The 19,901-nt window shown below is 42.9% G+C and overlaps 1 protein-coding gene across 11 annotated transcripts in view; it reads right to left on the reverse strand.

Annotated features, from left to right (window-relative positions):
- SAMD12 (sterile alpha motif domain containing 12) overlaps positions 1-19,901 on the reverse strand; it is a 321,606-nt gene that overhangs the window by 127,710 nt on the left and 173,995 nt on the right. For 4 of the 11 annotated variants that reach the window (XM_061605560.1, XM_061605538.1, XM_061605569.1 and 1 more), the window contains one exon: positions 3,811-3,954. The exons of 4 other annotated variants lie outside the window; for them this stretch is intronic. In XM_061605560.1, coding sequence (XP_061461544.1) covers positions 3,811-3,954 — 144 coding nt within the window. Of the gene's footprint in view, positions 1-3,742; positions 3,955-19,901 lie in introns of those variants that run through there. 3 more of the 11 variants (XM_061605540.1, XM_061605551.1, XM_061605537.1) reach the window with 1 other exon arrangement.

The raw sequence follows: 19,901 nt of genomic DNA on the forward strand, positions 1-19,901 counted from the left end.
ATTATCTATAATTTGAATTCTCCCAAGTGCTTTTCTCCCCAATTTGCTCACTTCTCTTTTCAGAGGCTGGTTGAGGAGACTAGCTCCTGGGGTCAGAGGTGGTGGGCAGTTAAGCTATGAAACAGAAGGAGGGTTTAGTTTCCCCCCCCCCACTGTTTTATATGCAGCTAGGACAGACCTGGTTTCCTGGTGCAACTTTTTGTGGTTTGCCTAGATGCACAGGACTGTACAGCTGGGTGTACAATTCAACCTCAACAATTCCTTATGTCAATGATACCTTTTTTGTGTAGAGATGGGAAGGCCTGGAAAAAATATTGGGGGGGGGGAAATGCGGGGGGGATCCTAGGTTCCCCCCCATCCCAATTTTTTCTCAAGCCTTCATATCTCTATTTGTGCATGGGTAAATCTTCCACTATTGCCTCTCCACATATACAGTGTCAGGCTTGTTGAAATGATCTTCTGGCATGGCTTTACCTTGGGAAAATAAAAGACCTAAACAGCCAGTTCGCGAACTTGACATGCAGAACCAGAGAGCTGTCCTGCCAACAAACCAACTTTTATTGATTGATTGATTACATTTATATCTTGCCGTTCCTACTGAAGGAGCCCTAGTTGATAGCTCAGTGGCAGAGCATCTGCCTTGCATGCAGAAGGTCCCAGGTTCAATCCCTGGCATCTCCAGGTAGGGCTGGGAGAGAACCCTGTCTGAAATCCTGAAATCCTGAGCTTGATGGACCAATGGTCTGTTTCAGTATAAGGCAGCTTCCTGTGTTCCTGTGCTGTTCCTATGTTTGGTCATAGTTGTTAGCAGAGTGAGTTGAATAAAGCAGACGGAGTCCAGAGTGAAAAGAAATCCTGATAATACTTTACGGAGACATACTGAACAAGAACAGGGGATAACTTGAGGAGAAATAAACAGAGTTTTGCCTTTCTTAGGTCAGGCCTGGTACATAATAGGAATATATTCAACAACTAAACACATGGGAGAGGTCCCTCCGAACTACACAGCCAATCAGAGCTCAAGTTACCTCAGCAAGGATCATCCTACTCTGACAGTGTCAGGCCCAGGATGTGACTCAGGAACCAGACCAACGGCTGTAGTTAATTCGTGTTTTATTAGGGTAATGTCCAAACAAAGACTGCGTTTTCTCATGAAGCAATACAGGGATACAGGTCCTGCGGCATTGGGAGAAAGTTGACAGAGCAAGGGACTTCTTCCCGCCTGTTCTTTAAGAAGGGGCCAAACGGGCACGCAATCTTTCGCTCCTCCTTAACTGCCCCTCAGGTACTGCCCGCCTTCCCCCCCTTCTCTCCTGTCTTTTCAGCTGTCTGCGTGTGCGCGGTGAGGGGGGAAGCATCACCCCCTCCTCTTCTGAAGTTTCCGATTCCAGGATGGGGGATAGGGGAGGAGCTGATGGTAAACTGCCTCCCCGCTTTTCGGCTGTGAGCAGCCCTCCCTCTTTCCCCTCTTGCTCTGAGCCTGAAAGAGGGGGAGGCGTGAGAATGTCCAGGGAGGGCTCAGGCTCCCCGTTGCTAAGCGACCTTATCACTGGCAGTTCCTCTGTTTCGTCTTCGCTCCAAAGGGGGGAAGTTCCTCCCCCTTCCCTCTGCCATCCATCCGAATACTCTTCTCCCAACTCTCCGGGATCCAGCTCCCCGGGATTGGGACCCCAGCTCTGCCTTCCGACAGACAGGTTGCTAGGCAATACCTCCAACAACACCCCCTCTTGAGTAGCTGTATACATAATTAACCCCTAGGCTACCAACGGAATGATCTCTGCTGTTGTATTTCCAACAATAGTTACACTTAGAAAATCTACAAACCATTTGCTTCACAGTTTTTGGAAGACTCAGAGTAAGAAAAGCCAGAGAATCCCCATTCTTCTACCTCATTGAATTGAATCCCTCTTTTATAGCTAGCATCTATTGCTGTCCAATATCACAGGATGCTCGGTGTTGCAGCACAATAGGCAACAGCCCAGGAGAATAAATCCAGCCACAGTATGGATGCTGCATAGGTTCCCAGAGATATGTGTAATGCATACGCCTTTAAACACCATATCCTGATAATAAGGTCAATAAAATCCAATCTAATACAAAGGTAATGTTTAAAACATTAGTACAAGGAGCTCTGCACTGCCCTAATAGCTTTTAGCTCAGTGTGTCTCGCAGCATTAAGGAACAAGAACCCTCCCAACAGACTTGTTACAGTAGGGATCCCCTATTATTGCAGCAAAGGGAGAGCTTAATTTATTTCTCAGATTCATCACTATCCAGCAATCTGCCAGAATCATTGATAAAAGATTAACTATATAACCATTCTTCTCTATAGGTAGTTTACTTGAAAACACGTTTCTCTTTTTCATACTTTGCTCTCATCCTCCTTTGATGCCAACAAGATGCTTTATGGTGTCAGACCTGGGTCCTGTTAGGTGCGAGGCAAAAAAGTAAGAAAGAGAGAGGCAAACGCAGTCCCATTATCAACAAGACCCGAGTCTCCAAGTTTCTCAGAGCAAGTTGGTAATAAATAAGTTGGAAAGTTGCTGCCCTGGGCACCTTCTGGGAGGAAAGGCGAAATATAAACTTAATAAATAAATAAATAAAATACATCATCATCATCATCTTCCCGCCCTTCCTCCCAAAAGGAGCCCAGGACAGAAACTGATCTGGAAGGGGCCTTTATAAGGTATCATTATGGCTAGTTTCCCTCAGTTCCCTCTTTTGACCAGCTGAGTGTCAATGCATGCGGGCCTGACATCCCGTAAGTCAGGGATGAGGGAACTTATGGCCCTCCAGATGTGGTTGGACTCCAACTTCCATCAGCTCCAGCCAGCATAGCCATGATCAGGGATGATGGGAACTGGAGACCAGCAACTTCTAGAGGGCAACAGGTTTCCCATCCTATCCATGCCTTAAGTCCTACATTCAGAGCCTGCTGCAGCACAAATCCTGAGAGATGATGAACCTCAAAATGATAGGTTTGCCCATTTTGTGAGAAACCAGTTTCTTCACCAGATTCTTTCAACATTACTGATACTTTTTATATTGTGCCATTATTTTTATTTTAATCACTTCATCCAATCAACCCAAAACAACACTGCTAAATAAAATAATGAGAGAGACAGAGAGAACTCTGGGTGGAAGCAACTACCTGTTCACATAGCAGAAGTTTAGTAAAACATGTACTAAATTCTTAATTAAATCCCAGAGAACATAGTTCCAGTTATGTAGAGCCCAGACATTAAATATTAAAAAAAGTACACTTCATGCAAGTCAAATTACACGTTTGCTTCAGGATTCCATTTATGATGGAGCTGTGGAGCTTTATTTGCCTCATGCAGGGAAAGAAAGGTCAAAAATGGTTTTATTTGCCCTCCTCCACAGAAGGAAATTGTTCCGTTAATTTAATAGCATATGCCTCTTTCTGGGTTTCCTTCTCCAGAACCTCACCTTTGAAGCAAGTTTCTCCACCTTGAGAAACCCTTTGCTTTAAGCAGGAGGTAAGCAAAGGTGAAATTCTAATAAACTGTTCTTCTAAGTTAGGACATTAGCGTTGCTAGGACAGATTTGGGGAAGAAGAATTGCAACTGCACAGCACTAGCTTCTATCAGCAAAGAATCTCATTAGCTTCCTATTTTACTTCTAGTGGATTTACTCTGAGCATCCTTCAGTGTCATGTTTCCAAGTACTCAACCCTAAGTGCATGTGAGGGGCTGTGGAACCTGTGTGTGGCCACCCCCATGCAGTAAATCACAGAACTGCAGGCAGAAGCCTTCTCACTGTAGAACCTTCTGTACTGACTCTACCCACCGGGCTGACCACGGGGGACCTTCTAGGCAGGAAGGGCTTCCTTTGCCTTGCTTGAGCAACAACACATTCCAGTGCTGCGGTCTGCTTGTGCATCCTTGAACCTGACATCTGGTTTACTCCTTGACTCTGCTTCCTGGTTTCCTCCTATGAGAAAAGTTTACAACATTTAGGGCTTTTTAGTTTAGAGTAAACACAGGTAAAAGAGGACATGATAAGATTTGCATAGAATTATACATGGTGTGGAAAAATTGAAGAGAGAAAAGGTTTTCCCTCTCTCTTGGAACACTAGAACTCGGGGCCATCCAATGAAACTGAATGTTAGAAGATTCAGAACAGAAAAAAAAGTACTTCTTCACACAGTGCATTGTTAAAACTATGGAATTTGCTCCCAAAAGAGGCAATGATGGCCACCAACTTGGATGGGCTAACATTCATGGCGGATAAGGCTATCAATGGCTACTAGCCATAACGGCTATGTTCTTCCTCCACTGTCAGGAAGCAATATGCTTCTGAATGTCCACTGATGGGAATTGCAGCAGGGGAGAGTGCTGTTACATTCAGGTCCCGCTGGCTGGCTTCCCATGGGCATCTGGTTGGCCACTGTGACAACAGGATGCTGGACTAGATGGTCTACTGGCCTGATCCAGCAGGGCTCTTCTTATGTCCCTAAATCCATCACTTGATTTCTGGCTATCCCACTGCTTTTGGTTCCCAGCTCCTAGTTCACCCCATGCACCTGCTGCACATGGCCAACCCTTGGAGGAATTCTATGAAATGAAAGTGGTAGGTTAACGACATAGGCTTGGAGACTGAAAAATGGAAATGGACTGCCTTCAAGTCGATCCCAACTTATGGCAACCTTATGAATAGGGTTTTCATGGTAAGCGGTATTCAGAGGGGGTTTACCATTGCCTTCCTCTGAGGCTGAGAGGCAGTGACTGGCCCAAGGTCACCCAGTGAGCTTCATGGCTGTGTGGGGATTCAAACCCTGGTCTCTCAGGTTGTAGTCCAACACCTTAACCACTGCACCACACTGGCTCTCTAGGCTTGGAGCCTAACAGAAGTAAATTTAAGGAAGAAAAGTTTCTCACCACTTCTTACCCCCTTCTGAGCTCCCAGCAACGCTTTCTGGGCTCCGTAGTCAGAAAGGAATTACTTTAACTTGCTTTCCAGAAGAGTAGCTGTATTGGTATGTTGTACTAACCCCCTCCCCCACCAAAAATCCTCTGTATACTTGAGAGTAATCCCATCAAACCTAGGGGAACTTACTTCTGAGCAGACATGCGCAAGTGTGGGAAGTCTAATTTGAGATAGACTTGAAATCTAATTTGAGATAGACTTGAAATCTGCGGTAAAATCTGAAGCAGGATTATTCTGGAAGAGTGTTGTGACCCAGGATGGGAGGGGAGACATTGATGAGGGGGACACGGACTTTGAGGACTGGGATGATGTTGTACACCGCCCAGGGAGCCATTGGTTATGGGCGGTTTATAAATGAAACTAACTAACTAAATAAATAAAATGATGAGCCAAGGGAGGGGGCAAGATGTGAGGAGAGTTCACAGCACGCCCAGTCCCCTGCCCCACCCCCGCTGGAGTGCAGCCTGAACTGTCAGAGACTACTTCAAAAGACACGGCTCCCTCGCCCACGCCAGCGCCGCTGCCTTGTCAACCTGATTTTCCCATCCAAGTGCTCCACCACTTCCCACGTTCGAGCAGACAGATAAGCCCCACCAGTCAGATGGGGAGATGGAGATCCAGCCCCCTCGCCCCGCACTCGGAGGCTTCAGATCTGCGACGTTCAACAGTCGGAGCTGAGGAGGAGAAGTCGTTTACGTGCAAAAGCCAAGCGTACTTAAAGGGGTGCAGGGGAGGGGATTGTTGCTGAGTCAATGTCTGTGGCTGTGAAGACCAGTGTAGTCAGTGTAGTTAGGGCAAAAGTTCCTAGAAAGTGTAGATAGATTGATGAGTCGTAAAGCTTTTGATGCATCTGTTACTTTAATAAAAAGAGAAAAACTCACAGAACCGAGTGCATCTGTGTTCATCAGCTATGGGCAGGACAAAGAGTTAATCCAGAACACTTTTGTCTTTGCCCACTGCTGGTTTATGGCCACTGACAGATTACCCAGTGAAATGCAGTCCTTGGCAGAAAAAAGACTGCCTACCTCTGAAAGGTTCCTTGTGTTTATCAAATCTGACCAATCCAGAATCTTAATACTGCTTGCTAATTACACGCTGGTCTCTTAGACTGGCAGAAGGCTTGGAACATAGCAAGATGTTGTGTATCACGGCTGACTGTTTTTGTTTAGCTCACCCAGAATTGTCTACTCTACTCTCCCTGGCAATTACTCTCCAGGGTCTTAAGGAAGGTCTCCCCCTCCCCATCATTTGCCACCTGATCCCTTTTCAACTGGATATGCCAGGGATTGAACCTGTCACTTTCTGCATGCAAAGCATGCTCTCTGCCACTCAATTGTGGCACTGAAGATTCTGGAGCTGTATAAATACTGGTAGCTGGGCCTAGCTATGAGAAGAATCATAGAGTTGGAAGGGCCTATAAGGCCATCGAGTCCAACCTCCTGCTCAATACAGGAATTCAACTTAAAGTACACCTGACAGGTGCCTGTCCAGCTACCTCTTGAATGCCTCCAGGGTTGGAGAACCAACCACTTCCCTAGGTCATTGGTTCCAATGTAGCACCACTCTAACAGTTAGGAAGTTGTTCCTGATGTTCAGTCAAAATCTGGCTTCCTGCAACTTGAGCCAGTTATGTCAGCAGAGTAGTACTTAAGTTGCTACACTTCAGGCTTCAATTTCTAGCTTAAGCCGCTGACCTCCGATCTGAGGGACCCTGAACTGGGGAACGCACCCTCCAGGCTCCCAATTCAGATCTAGTAGCACACAGGCTCAGGCTGGCCCTGATGCCCATCTTTGGTGATGATAGTGAAGCAGCTCATTGTTTAAATGTGAGAAGAGGAAGGGAGGTTTACAGGCCTGGCCATCAAAACAAATAACTGCATTCATGGACAGCTTCGATCGACAGTCAGCTGATGGAACATGCTGTACAATGAGACGTCCGCTATTAATGCAGCACGACTCTCTTGACTGTAGGGAAGCATGAGGATACAGCTGCTGAAGACTGATGTGAAATTAAAGAGGGAATGAAATGTGTGATCTTATTTAATCACACCTGGTGCTTCAATTTTTCAATAACAGCACCCTGCTAGACTGTGTCCAATCACTTTCACAAAAGGGAAAAAAACTGATGGCAAAATGAATTAACTATTTCACTATCCTCATGTTGATGGCGAACAAATGCAATGCAATGGTTTTGATTCAGAAATGACTGCTACTGATTTCAGGCCCCTGTGCGCCAACCACTCAACTAGCTGCGTCTTGCAACATTTCAAGGATTTGACTACTGCTAAGGGCTGGTTCCCACAATGATTGCCTTGTCCTTAAATAAGGGGAAGGGCCCACAGCTCAATGGGAGAACTCATGCTTTGCATGCAGAAGATCCTGGGTTTGATTCCTGCAAATCTCCCATTAAAAAGGTAGCAAGGGATAGGAAAGACCTCTGCCTGATACCCTGGAGAGACACCGCCATTAACTACAGGCAAGACTGGATTACATACGCAAACTGACCTGGTAAAAACAGTTTCCTATCTTCCTGTATAGCAACCCATTATCTTCTGGAGAGCAGCAGCCCCAATGTTTTAGACCAAACGTGACAAGTGGATCTGCAACAAAATGTGCCTGTTTAAGGTCTCAGCCAACCATGCCCTTTACTAGGATACTCCATTCCATTTTCCCCTCCACTCGGTTTTCTGGGTCCACCCCCCAACATTCCATGGCCACTGAGCATTCTTAGTCCTCAATGGTTTGATGTCTGCCTGTTTGTTGCTTCATATGAAAACCTTCTGTGTCAAGAGCCTTTCACTTTGAACTTCTTGTCCATTCCCCTTCAACATTTATTTATTTATTGACTTCCAGGAAGGGTGACTTAGCCTGTGCCTGCTTTTGAGACGGGCTCCTGCCTCAAAAGAAGCTTATTCAGATATATCAGTCAGTTTTTTTCTTTTTTTTTGACTGATTAAACTTCTCCCGGGTAGGGAGAAACGAAGAGATTAACCTCAAAGCCTATTTTTGTTGGGACGACCAGATCTCATTAATTTATGGGACGAGGTCCAGCCGACGAAGGTGGGACGGATTTTCAACAGCAAGCTCTATCTGATAAAGCGAACGTTCATCTTATCTTCTAAGAGAGAACGCACTAACAGGCAAGCACCCTTCTTTCTATATTTTTCTTTTACTTGACTTAAATTGTTGCTGTTTAAAAGAGATTTGCCAGATTGATCGGTTTTTGACATCTCACTGGGGAGCCATAACTTCTCTCTGCTACGCACTAATTAATAGCTTATCTCTGTTTTTGTTGCAAAAAGCTGTCCTGGATTTGCATTCTAAAGATATACACAGAAGAGGGATTTCTATTCCAGATTTTTATTTTGAAGAATATTATATTGTCTGAGACTACTCTCTTTTTGGTCTATTTTATTTTGACGAATCTGTTTTCTGACGACTGCCATTAATTGTTTCGATCCTGGGAACTGCATTTTGTTTACTTAACTATGGAGAGATAAGGCTGTCTGCTCTGTTTATACTGTGATGTCACCAAGTTTGGAGTATTAACCCAATTGTTGCTGAAATAAGAAGTGGTTTTCCTATATTTTTCTTTTAAAATGGCAATTAAGAAAGTGGCTGAGAATCTGGAAATAACTATGTTTCAGAAAATAATGGATGAGATTGAGATAACGAAACAAAACCTGCGACAGGGTTGTAAGGAGTTGAAAATTGAATTGAGTAAAATGACGCAGGAGATTAAAGATATAGGGGTCCCTGTGAGAGAGGTGACCCTGGAAGGGGTCCCTGTGAGAGAGGAGACCCCGGAGATTGGAACAAACGTGGAACAGGAAAAAGATTTGGAGTCTATGGACTTTAGAAATAAAATCTATTGTTTGGAGACACAGGAGATTAAAGACATAGGGGTCCTTGTGAGAGAGGAGACCCTGGAGACTGGAACAGGGGTCCCTGTGAGAGAGGAGACCCTGGAGACTGGAACAGGGGTCCCTGTGAGAGAGGAGACCCCGGAGATTGGAACAAACGTGGAACAGGAAAAAGATTTGGAGTCTATGGACTTTAGAAATAAAATCTATTGTTTGGAACTCAATGTTATCTCTGAAGAAATTAATGAAGATTCTAGAGATAAAGTTATCAATGGCATGGATAATCTTCTGGACTGGAATGACGTGATGGAGCCCAATATAGAGAAAATCTATGGAATTAACTGCAGCCATGTGACAATGGAAAAACTTTCAAGAGATGACCCAGTGTATTTTGAAAAAAAGAACAGAGATATGATTTTACAGCAGTATTTCAGCAACCTATTCAGAATGGATGGCAAGAAAATATTTGGGATAGAGGTAATTCCCATCAGACTCTTACTATATGACTATGGCTTTGACAGCAAGATTATTATGGAATACTGATAATGGAAGATTGGATACTGAAATTACTGGACTTAACAAGACTACTGAAGATGGAAGATGGAAAATGGAACTAATAGGGATAATAGAACAATGGCTACTGAAATTACTGAACCTAACAGATTCTGATGTGATGGATTAATTGAAATGTTTATTTTGACTATGGTTATGACAATAAGATTATCATAATTAGTAATGAGATGGATTAATCAATATGCTTATCTGGAAAAAAAAAATTGATAGATATATTTCTTAAAGAATTGAAACCTCTCTTTGACTTTTTGTGGAAAGAATAAAGTAATGTTTATGAGATTTGATGATTAAGTAAGATAACTATTGGAGGAAAGTGATTTTATAATATGACTTAAGAGACAGGATTGTTATATATTATAGACTTATAACTGATCTGATCTTTGACAAATGGGAAGTCAATATTTTACTCTTTATTTTTTATTTTTATTTTTATTTTTATTTTTTTTTTTTGTTTAACTATTTTTGATTTTGTTTTTTGTCTTTGAATGTTTTATGATTTCGTCTTGTATGTTTTATGAAAATTTGAATAAAAATTATTGAAAAAAAAAAAACATTTATTTATTTATTTACTTACTTATTATTTGATTTATATCCTGCCCTTCCTCTCAGCAGGAGCCCAGCGTGGCAATCTGCATAAATTTGCATACGAAGGTATGAACATGGAACAGGTGTGTTCATTTTTACCTAAAAAGATATTTTCCAGGACTGAGTCCACTTTGGGTAACCACAAGCAATCTTGCAAGTAGGAATATAAGAAGAGCCTTCATGGATCAGATCAAAGGTGTGTCTGGGCTAGCGTTCCGCTGCCCACAGTGGCCAACCAGTTGCATGTGGGAAGCTCAGAGGCAGGGCATGGGGGCAACTGTCCTCTCCTGCTGTTGTTCCCCAGCAGCTGGCATTAAGAGGCATATTGCCCTTATATAATATATAGCCATCGTGACTAGCAGCCGTTGATAGCCTTATTCCCAATGGATTTATCTAAACCCCTTCTAAAGCCACCCAAGTTGGCAGTCATCGCTACATGTGGCAAATTCCATAGTGTGACTATTTGCTGTGTGAAGAAGTACTGTACTTCCTTTTGCCAACCTGAATCTCCCAATATTCAACTTCATTGGACGACCCTAGATTCTATATATTATGAGAGAGAGAGAGGGAGAACATAAGAACATAAGAAGAGCCTGCTGGATCAGGCCAGTGGCCCATCTAGTCCAGCATCCTGTTCTCACAGTGGCCAACCAGGTGCCTGGGGGAAGCCCGCAAGCAGGACCCGAGTGCAAGAACACTCTCCCCTCCTGAGGCTTCCGGCAACTGGTTTTCAGAAGCGTGCTGCCTCTGACTAGGATGGCAGAGCACAGCCATCATGGCTAGTAGCCATTGATAACCCTGTCCTCCATGAATTTGTCTAATCTTCTTTTAAAGCCATCCAAGCTGGTGGCCATTACTGCATCTTGTGGGAGCAAATTCCATAGTTTAACTATGCGCTGAGTAAAGAAGTACTTCCTTTTGTCTGTCCTGAATCTTCCAACATTCAGCTTCTTTGAATGTCCACGAGTTCTAGTATTATGAGAGAGGGAGAGAGAACTTCTCCATGTCCCCTTTCTCACCACCGTGCAGAACTTTGTACATACCAACCACAGTGGAGGCTTCTCCATCTGGTCCCTTAGGGCAAGTGGGGCATCGCCCCACCATCTTCAGCCTGTCCTCACCTGCCTGCTTTCTTACTGACAACCAGTCCAGTCGGTGGCACTCGCTGCCACCTTTCTCCTTCTTAGTGTTACCCTTACAAAACACAGCAGGGAGGAAGACAGGGACAAAACTAGAATGAGTTGGCTCTGCTTCTCATTGGCTCTGGCTCTTCCTACCGTAGGGCTCCCTGCCCTCTGCCCCACCAATCCTAATGGGCACCAGCCATCACTGCTCAAACATGTTCCCCTTCGCTTGCCTTTTCCCTCAACTAAAAACCCTCACTTTCCTCGTAGAGGTTACTCCAGTCCCATGGCCATTTCTTTCTTTCTTTCTTTCTTTCTTTCTTTCTTTCTTTCTTTCTTTCTTTCTTTCTTTCTTTCTTTCTTTCTTTTGTATCGCACCTTTCCCCCATGAGCTGAAGGTGGTGTACGTGGTTCTCCCCTCCCCATTTATATCCTCACAACAACCCTGTGAGGTAGGTTACATTGACAGATGACAGCAACTGGCCCACGGTCACCCAGCGAGCTTCATGGCTGAGTGCGGATTAAAACCTGGTCTCCCAGGTCATGGTCCAACACCCTGACCACTATACCACACTGGCTTTACTTCATCTTTTACTTGCCCTTTACTTCATCTTTTCCTGCTCTACAATATCCTTTCTGAGGTGCGGTGACCAGAACTGGATACAGTGTTCCAAGTGTGTTCATACCATGTTTGTTACTTATGTTTTAGATTATTGGAAGAAAAGGTTTGCTTAAAAAAAAAAGGTACATCTGATGGCAACAGATGCTTGAAATCAAAATGATGACAAGCCTCGATTGTGTTCTCAATTCCTTTAGGGCAACAGTGTGCACAACTGCACAGACATCATGAGTTGTAGCCAACTAATTTCTACTCAGTGGAGACCAGCTGAAATTGATGGATGCAAGTCATGTCCACTAATTTCAATGGGTCTACTCTGAGTAGAACACTGAATGCAACCCAACATGTTGTGACTCTGTGGTGTTTGTTTTTACAGAACGTCTGTTTTTACATATTAGGTGTTTGGATTTATATTATATGCCAAACATAATTTGCTCCTGCAGGCCTCATACTGTGCAATTACCCATGTCTCATTGGTTAGTCAGACACTATACCTCATACGGTCTGTCCCATGGACTAATAAATCACTTTCTGTAATAGACAGCAAGGTACTTTATCTAATGGGAAAAAATGGCAACCGTGGTCAAATGATTCATTCCCCCCCCCCAGTGAAGTGGGGAGAATGTATGACTTGCAGCTCTTACGTGGTATTGTTCAAGAAGCTGTAGGGTAATTAAATTAACATAACCTGTCTTTGTTTCAAACAAACAGAAAGGGGAAGGAGATACCTGGCAATCTCTGTGCTCCCCCCCCCCAATCAAAATAGCATTAGGATACAAAAACAGCAGAACCAATCTTTCCTCTCCCAGGGATTCTGAGACTTGAATGGACAGCCTCATGGACTGAACCTGGGACCTAGCCAAAGAAAGGTACTTGGGAGTACTTGTGCTCAGGTAACAGTGATGGCTGGTGGCTCCATGCCAGCTGGGCAGTGGAATCCACTCTGGCTTTTAGTCTAAACTTTCAAGGAGCTGCCCAAAGCCCGGAGTGAATTTCACTGCACCATTGACATGGAACCAGCCACCAGCCACCACTGTTCAGGTATAAGACCCTTCTTCAAGTACAAAAGGAAATAGGGATTTGCAGGGACCAAGAAACATGAAGCCTCTGAATTGGCCAGGCCAACAGCAACCTTGCCTTTGTGCCCTTTCCTAGTGTACGATGCTAGGGCTGTTGAACCAGGCAGTCTGGAATCAAGGGCCAGCTACTTCACTCTCTGTACCATCTGGGCTCTTCTCTTTCAGGCAGAGGGAGCAATTGGTCTGATCATTCTTGCTCTGCAGCTCCATCCAGAGAATGGCCACAGAATGGTACTGCAGCTCATCAGCTCAGCTGGATCAGGGCATCTGGGGAGCCAATAATGGCCTGGGTGGTCTTATATAATTTCTTGTCTTGGTGTTGCTTTCTCCATCTGAGCAACCTGTCAGGTGAAATTGCTGCTCTGGAGACTACCTGTGTTTCCTTTCCCTCAACAATGTACCTACCTCAGGCCCTTGACTTCAGCAAGACACTGGCCTTTTGGACTAACTACCTTGGGGCTGGACCCCACAAGGCCCTGACACCAGGTAAACAGAGCAGTGCCTTCTGCCTCTAGCTTCTACCTTGCCTAGTGTTGACAATTACCAGTTCCCTAGACCTCAAAACACTCTGGGCTGGCAAACACTGCCTCCTAACCTGTATTTGGGTATTGTATTTTATTTATTTATTTGTTTGTTTGTTTGTTTGTTTGTTTGAACTTGTATCTCACCTTTCTTCCCAAATGAGCCCAGGCTGGCAAACACCAAAATATTAAAGCTATACAATTAAATGTGAAATAAAAACCTCTTTAAAACAATTAAAAACATTGCAAAACATTAAGAGCATCTAAAGACATTTAAACCAGTTACATACCCTCACAGTTAATAATTTCAAGGTTGCCAAGAACAGTATCTTTCAGACATCAACTGCCTGGGTAAATGGAAATGTTTTTAAGTTCCTCCTGAAAGTTAATAATGAAGGAGACAAACCCATCCCACCAGGGAGAGCATTCCACAAATGAGGAACCATCACCAAGAAGGTCCTGCCACAGGTCAATGCTGACTAGGTGGTACACCAACAAGGTAGTGGCTGCCCATAGCCCATACCTTCACAGAGTATGTTGAGTGGGATGATTTATTTCCAAGAAGCATTTTTAAATATATCCATGTACAGGTAGAGCATACATCAACAATCATTTTATATATTTTCCTTAATATAATGAACATTAGTGCAACAGGCTTATGCATTATACATGCCAGCATTACCAGTTACTGAAAAAGATAATGGGGGGCATTAAATGTTAATCCTACTCAGAGTAGACCCACTGAAATTAATAAACATAACTAACTTACGATTCATTAATTGAAATGGATCTACTCTGAGTAGGTCTTAGCGGAACACAACCATTGATTAAATTGAACCATATGATCACCCACAAAGATCTTTTATGTGTTGCTTTATATAAACATATTCTCATTTTTATCATTTTTAATTGCATTTGTATGTTTCCCTTTCCTCCAAGGAGCTCAAGCCAGCATGCACGGTCCTACATCTCCCATTTTATCCTTGCCAACCACCCTGAGAGATAGGTTAGGCTGAGAGATAGTGAGTAGCCCAGATCACCCGGTAAGCTTTGCGGCAGAAAGGAGATTTTAACCTGGGTTTCCCAAGTTGTAATCCAAGACTAGCCATACTGGCTCTCTATGTGGTTTGGGATGTCACTCTCCCTCATGTGGTTTGGGATCCCACTGTTGTTGGATTGTAGTAATGATATTGTTTTATAGTGTTCTTATGGATTTTCCTATTACAATATTTTACTGTATAGCGCCTTGGGTGTTTGCTGGAGAAGTGGCTTAAAAATGAACAATAAACAAAAATGAAAAACTGGATACAACTCATCACTTTCTACACTTAACGGCTGGCTGCTGCTACACAGGCAAGCCAATTAGATAATAAAAGGCTTTGTAATGCAAGATGTATATGAAGGAAAAGTGGAAGGAATTGGGTATGTTTCATCAAAAGGCAAAACAGAAAAGAAAGAGCCACATTCAAACAGAAAGGTCACCATATGGAAGACGATGTGATGTGAAGGTCACATTTGCATGTTGCATTTTACATCAGTCTAATAACTACAGCAAATCCCAGGGGCTGCCCAGCACAACACACTTTGTGGAGCTGCATTGAAACTCCTAAAATGCTTGCAGCTTTTGTATCTCTCATGGGTTGCAAGAAGGATTGCCAACTGGCCAATGTTTTCCAAGTAAACCTGCAAAACCATGTTTAGTCAGGGCCAAACAAGACATTTGCCTCCTGCTTTTTTCCTTCTGGTCATGATACTTGGCAGGAGTGCAGGAACACTGAGCACAGCTCTACCTGAAGATCTAAGAAGCTCATGCAGAGAGAAAGGCTGTCCTCAAAATGTGCTGGACTCTGTTGTTCTGAGGTATTAAAACAGGGATGGAGAAGAGGGGCCCTCTAGAGATGCCGCTGGTCTCCAACTCTCATTGTGATTAGGGAAGATGGGAGGTGTGGTCCATCAGCATCTAGAGGGCCACAGGTTCTCCACCCTTCTTTTAAAAAGTTGTTTTGTTTTTAGAATAACTTGCTTTTATGCTTCCTTCTATCAATATTTTTGAATGACCATTTTCTCCCAGGCATTTTAGCATGTGTTTTATATTGTTTTAAATTTTTTAATTGTGTTTTAAATTGTTTTTTAAAAGATGTATTTTAAATTGTATTTGTTTTTAGTTACTGTAAACCGCCCAGAGAGCTTCGGCTATGGGGCGGTATACAAGTATAATAAACAAATAAAATAAATAAATAAATAAATTATATTCTGTGTAAGTGTCTTAGAGGTTACGGATGATTAAGTGGTGTACAAATTCTGTTAAATAAATAACCTCCTAATTAATCTGGATCAACTTCCAGGCCACCCTTGGCTTCACAGGAGACTCTGGAGCCTGCCGTGGTGCACTGCCAGAAAAGAAACTTTTAACCCTTTTTACAAACCTCCTATTTCATGGCTTTGCAATTTTAAATAGTTTTCAACACTTCATGGCCACTAACTTTTTATTAGTTGTAGTGTGTAAACATCTTGTTTGACTCCTACTGTTGTGCTACAACCTGGGTCTAGTCGCTGAATTCCTACTTTCTGCCCCTGTTGGAGGGATATTATTGGTGATCACTCATGGCCGAGTAAGATTGTCTTCCAAGATAAGGTCTTTAACAGTGGAGAGTGACTGTGGAGGCCAATTCTGGATCCACAAAGCCTCCACAGTGAGGACATAGGTTTCCAGATGGAAGATGGTTGCGATGAGGATTTGTTTGACATGCCTTCCGCTTAGCTCATTTGTCCTGTTCACCCTGTATTCGTGCTTCTTCAAAGTCCACAGCACCTTTGATAATAGCCGACCTCCATTTGGAACGTTCATGGGCCAAGACTTCCCAGTTGTTGATGTTCATGTTATATTTTTTTAGATTAAGAACATCTTTAAACCTCTTTTGCTGTCCACCGATGTTCCGTTTTCCATCCTTAAGTTGGGAGTAAAGTAGCTGCTTTGGAAGATGGTGATTAGGCATTCGAACAACATGGCCGGTCCAGCGAAGTTGATGTTGAAGGATCATTGTTTCAACACTGGTAGTCTTTGCTTCTTCCAAAACGCTAACATTAGTCCATCTATCTTCCCAAGGAATTTGCAGAATTTTCAGGAGGCAGCATTGGTGGAATCTTTCAAGAAGTTGGGAGTGGCGTTTATAAACGGTCCATGCTTCATAGGCATACAGTAAGGTTGGCAGTACAATAGCTTTGGAAATAAGCATTTTAGTCTCCCTGCAAAGATCCCGATCCTCAAACACTATGCTTCATTCGGGAGAATGCAGCACTCGCAGAGCTCAGACAATGTTAAATTTCAGCATCGATGTCAGCTTTTACAGAGAGATGGCTGCCAAGATAAGAAAAGTGATCAACATTCTCCAGCGTCACACCATTAAGCTGGATTGATGGTGCTACAGAGGGACTAGTTCGTACCTGTTGATGAAGCAGTTTGGGTTTTTTAAATTAAGTAAGAGCCCAAGCTTTCCATATGCTTCTGCAAAGACATTTAGGATAGTTTGAAGATCTTTCTCTGAATGTGCAGAGACATTATCATTGGCATATTGAAGTTCTATGACAAAGGTTGACATTACCTTACTTTTTGCTTTCAGCCTAATCAGATTAAAAAGCTTTCCATCTGTTTGATATATGATTTCCACACCAGTAGGAAGTTTCCCCTCAATAAAGTATAGAATCATAGCAATAAAGATAGCAAATAAGGTAGCAGCAATGACACATCACTGTTTTACGCATGATCCAACACAGAATAGATCGCTCTGAAAGCCATTGTTGTCCAAAATTGTTGCTGTCATGTCGTCATGAAGGAGTCGCAAAATATTCACACATTTATCAGGGCATCCAGTTTTCAGAAGGATGGTCCAGAGAGCGGTTTGATTCACAGTGGCAAAGGCCTTAGTGAGACCAATAAATGCCATAAATAAAGGTCGATTCTGCTCGCAGCATTTTTCTTGAAGCTGTCATGCAGTGAAGATCATGTCCACTGTTCCCCTGGAAGGGCGGAAACCATTTTGAGATTTGGGGAGGACATCCTCTGAGATCAGCAGGAGGCAATTTGCAAGGATCCTTGCAATGATTTTACCTGCGGTAGCAAGAAGAAAGATACCTTGATAGTTCCCACAATCTGTTCTATCACCCTTCTTAAAAAGGGTGATCATTATGGGGTCGTTAAAGTCTTCCGGGATCTCCTCCCTCGTCCAGATTTTTTCGATGAGCTTATGAAGTTGTTGTGTAAGTTCTGGCCCACCTTCTTTAAAGACTTCAGCAGGAATCCCATCACGTCCACTAGCTTTGTTGTTCTTCATTTGATTGATGGCTTTACTGACTTCATCCAAATTAGGGGATACTGCAAGCTCGTCTCTAGTTTGATGTAGTTTGTTGTTGGAGGGTTTAAAATGCTGAGGATGCATTTTAGGGTGGCTGCTTTCCAATTGATCTGTTTTAAATCATGACATTTTTGCATTGGTTTTTTTATCTTATTTTATAGCAATGAACACAATCAGAATTTTTCAACAAGGGAATCTGGACACTGCTGTAGAAAACTGATGCTAAAAAGAACCCAGAGATGGGGATAGGCAATAGCTCAGTGGTAGGGCACAAGCTTTGAACGTCCCAGGTTCAATCTCTGGCAGCTCTAGGTAGGGCTATGAAACACTCCATTTGAAAAACTGCGGAGTTGCTGCCAAGGTTGGACAATGGACAATAGGTCTGATCTAGTCTAAGATAGCTTCCTATGTTCCTAGTGAATGGTTTTCAAACAGGCATGTTTTACAAACTTTTAAGCATCCCAGTGTTATTCTTGAAAGAGAACATTTGCTGGGCAGGTTCAAGAAACCTCTTCTGATTATGTGGTTAAGCCTAGAGTTGATGTCAACAACTGGCACTCTCTGGGCCAAATACAGGCTCCAGAAGGTTGCCAAATAGATCTCATTTTGCTCCTTCCCAAAGACGTGCAGGCTTAGGCACTGGTAAATTTCCAAGAGAAGTGAATTCCAAAGTTAAGGGGGCACCCACGAAGGAGTCCATTCTGCATATTCTTTGTATTTGGTCCATAGCCTTAAGAAAGCATTACTAGTTGCAATGGGATATATGACTAATTTTTGTCTAGCACACTACCTAAAATTAATTTCCATCTTTTCTAATATCTAGTTCCTTTTTATTCCTGTTTTCCTTGTATCAGGGAACATGTGTGTTTCATCCAAGGATGGAGGTGGACCTAGGTAACAGTCATTTCCTCAGTTTTCAGAGATGGGGAATCAGCCATTGTTATGCTTCTTGTTCTTGGCAGGCCCTGGTGTAGCCTAATACCTGCACAGCACTTTAAAAAATCATCATTTGAATATCTGCTGCTTCCTCCCCCTTTCCATCTTAAGATTGTGACTAAATAGCAGACTCCATGGGTTCAACATCTGCCGAATGATTTTCTTTCTCTCTCCCCTCGCCACACCTTGCCTTTGCTCTATTTGCCATCTAGCCTGATCAAGAGTTCTTCAGAACTCAAAAGCTTGCAGATGCTATTTTATGAGATTTTGGTGACCCTAATATGGATTTTGGAAGCTTTCTTATGGGCCAACACATCTACATTTTATCAAGGCCCTGATGGGTCAAAATATATGACTATAATCAGCTTGGTGGATTACAAGTCATGCACACATAAAAGGATGCTTCATCTTCTCCACCACCCCTCCCGATGTAAAATGGCAAAAGCTGAATGTTCTCCCCAGAGTGGCTATTTAGGCTGACATTTATGTAAGCAGCACTCTTACATGAAAATACTTAAATATTTCTCAGATGCTTTGGGAAGGACATTAGTTTTTCCCAAGGTTTTTACCAGCTGCTAACAGATGTTATTTGGGGGTTTTCTCTTCTGCAGGCATCTAACATTTTCCAGAATGAGCACTATCTTTAGGAACCACAATTCCCCACGCACACCTTCCTGTATTTGTTTCAGCGACAAGGAACAAAATGAAAGCATCCAAATGTGTATTTTCCCCCGCTGTGCATTTGTCGTCTTCTTTTTTTGGAAACTGTACTGCTTTGCTGATGCAGTGAAGCTTGACTTTAAAAAAATAGTAGCATGTGGATTTTTGAAAACTAGTTAACTTTTTAACCTTAATTATTCATTTCCATAATATTGTCATTAATGCTGTTGAACAAACTGAGATCTTAGAGGGAAAATAATCTGCTAGTGACAAAGTAGTATGAATAACTTGGACCTTCGCTGTTGCAGAGTAAAATCGGCCCCATTCAGATTATTTATAATGAGGTGACTCTTTTTTTGTTTTTGTTTTCCAGGGGAGGGGCTGTTTAGTGGTGTGGGCAACTTCACACTTTATATTTTTTAGGTGTCCACACCTAAGACGCTTTCAGAGTACACCTGTGTGAATGCAACCTATTTGTGCATGCAAACATGCTTATCAATACATGTACATAGGCTGTGAACACAATAGTTGCCAGATCAAAGCATTTCCATTAGCCACACCTGGAAGGGGAACAGGGTGATCTGCTGAAAAGTTGCAAAACCTCTTTGAAGCTGAATTTTTTTGAAAAACGCACCCACG

This window comes from Rhineura floridana, chromosome 1 (genome assembly GCF_030035675.1).
Source record: "Rhineura floridana isolate rRhiFlo1 chromosome 1, rRhiFlo1.hap2, whole genome shotgun sequence".
NCBI classification, from domain to species: Eukaryota; Metazoa; Chordata; class Lepidosauria; order Squamata; family Rhineuridae; genus Rhineura; species Rhineura floridana.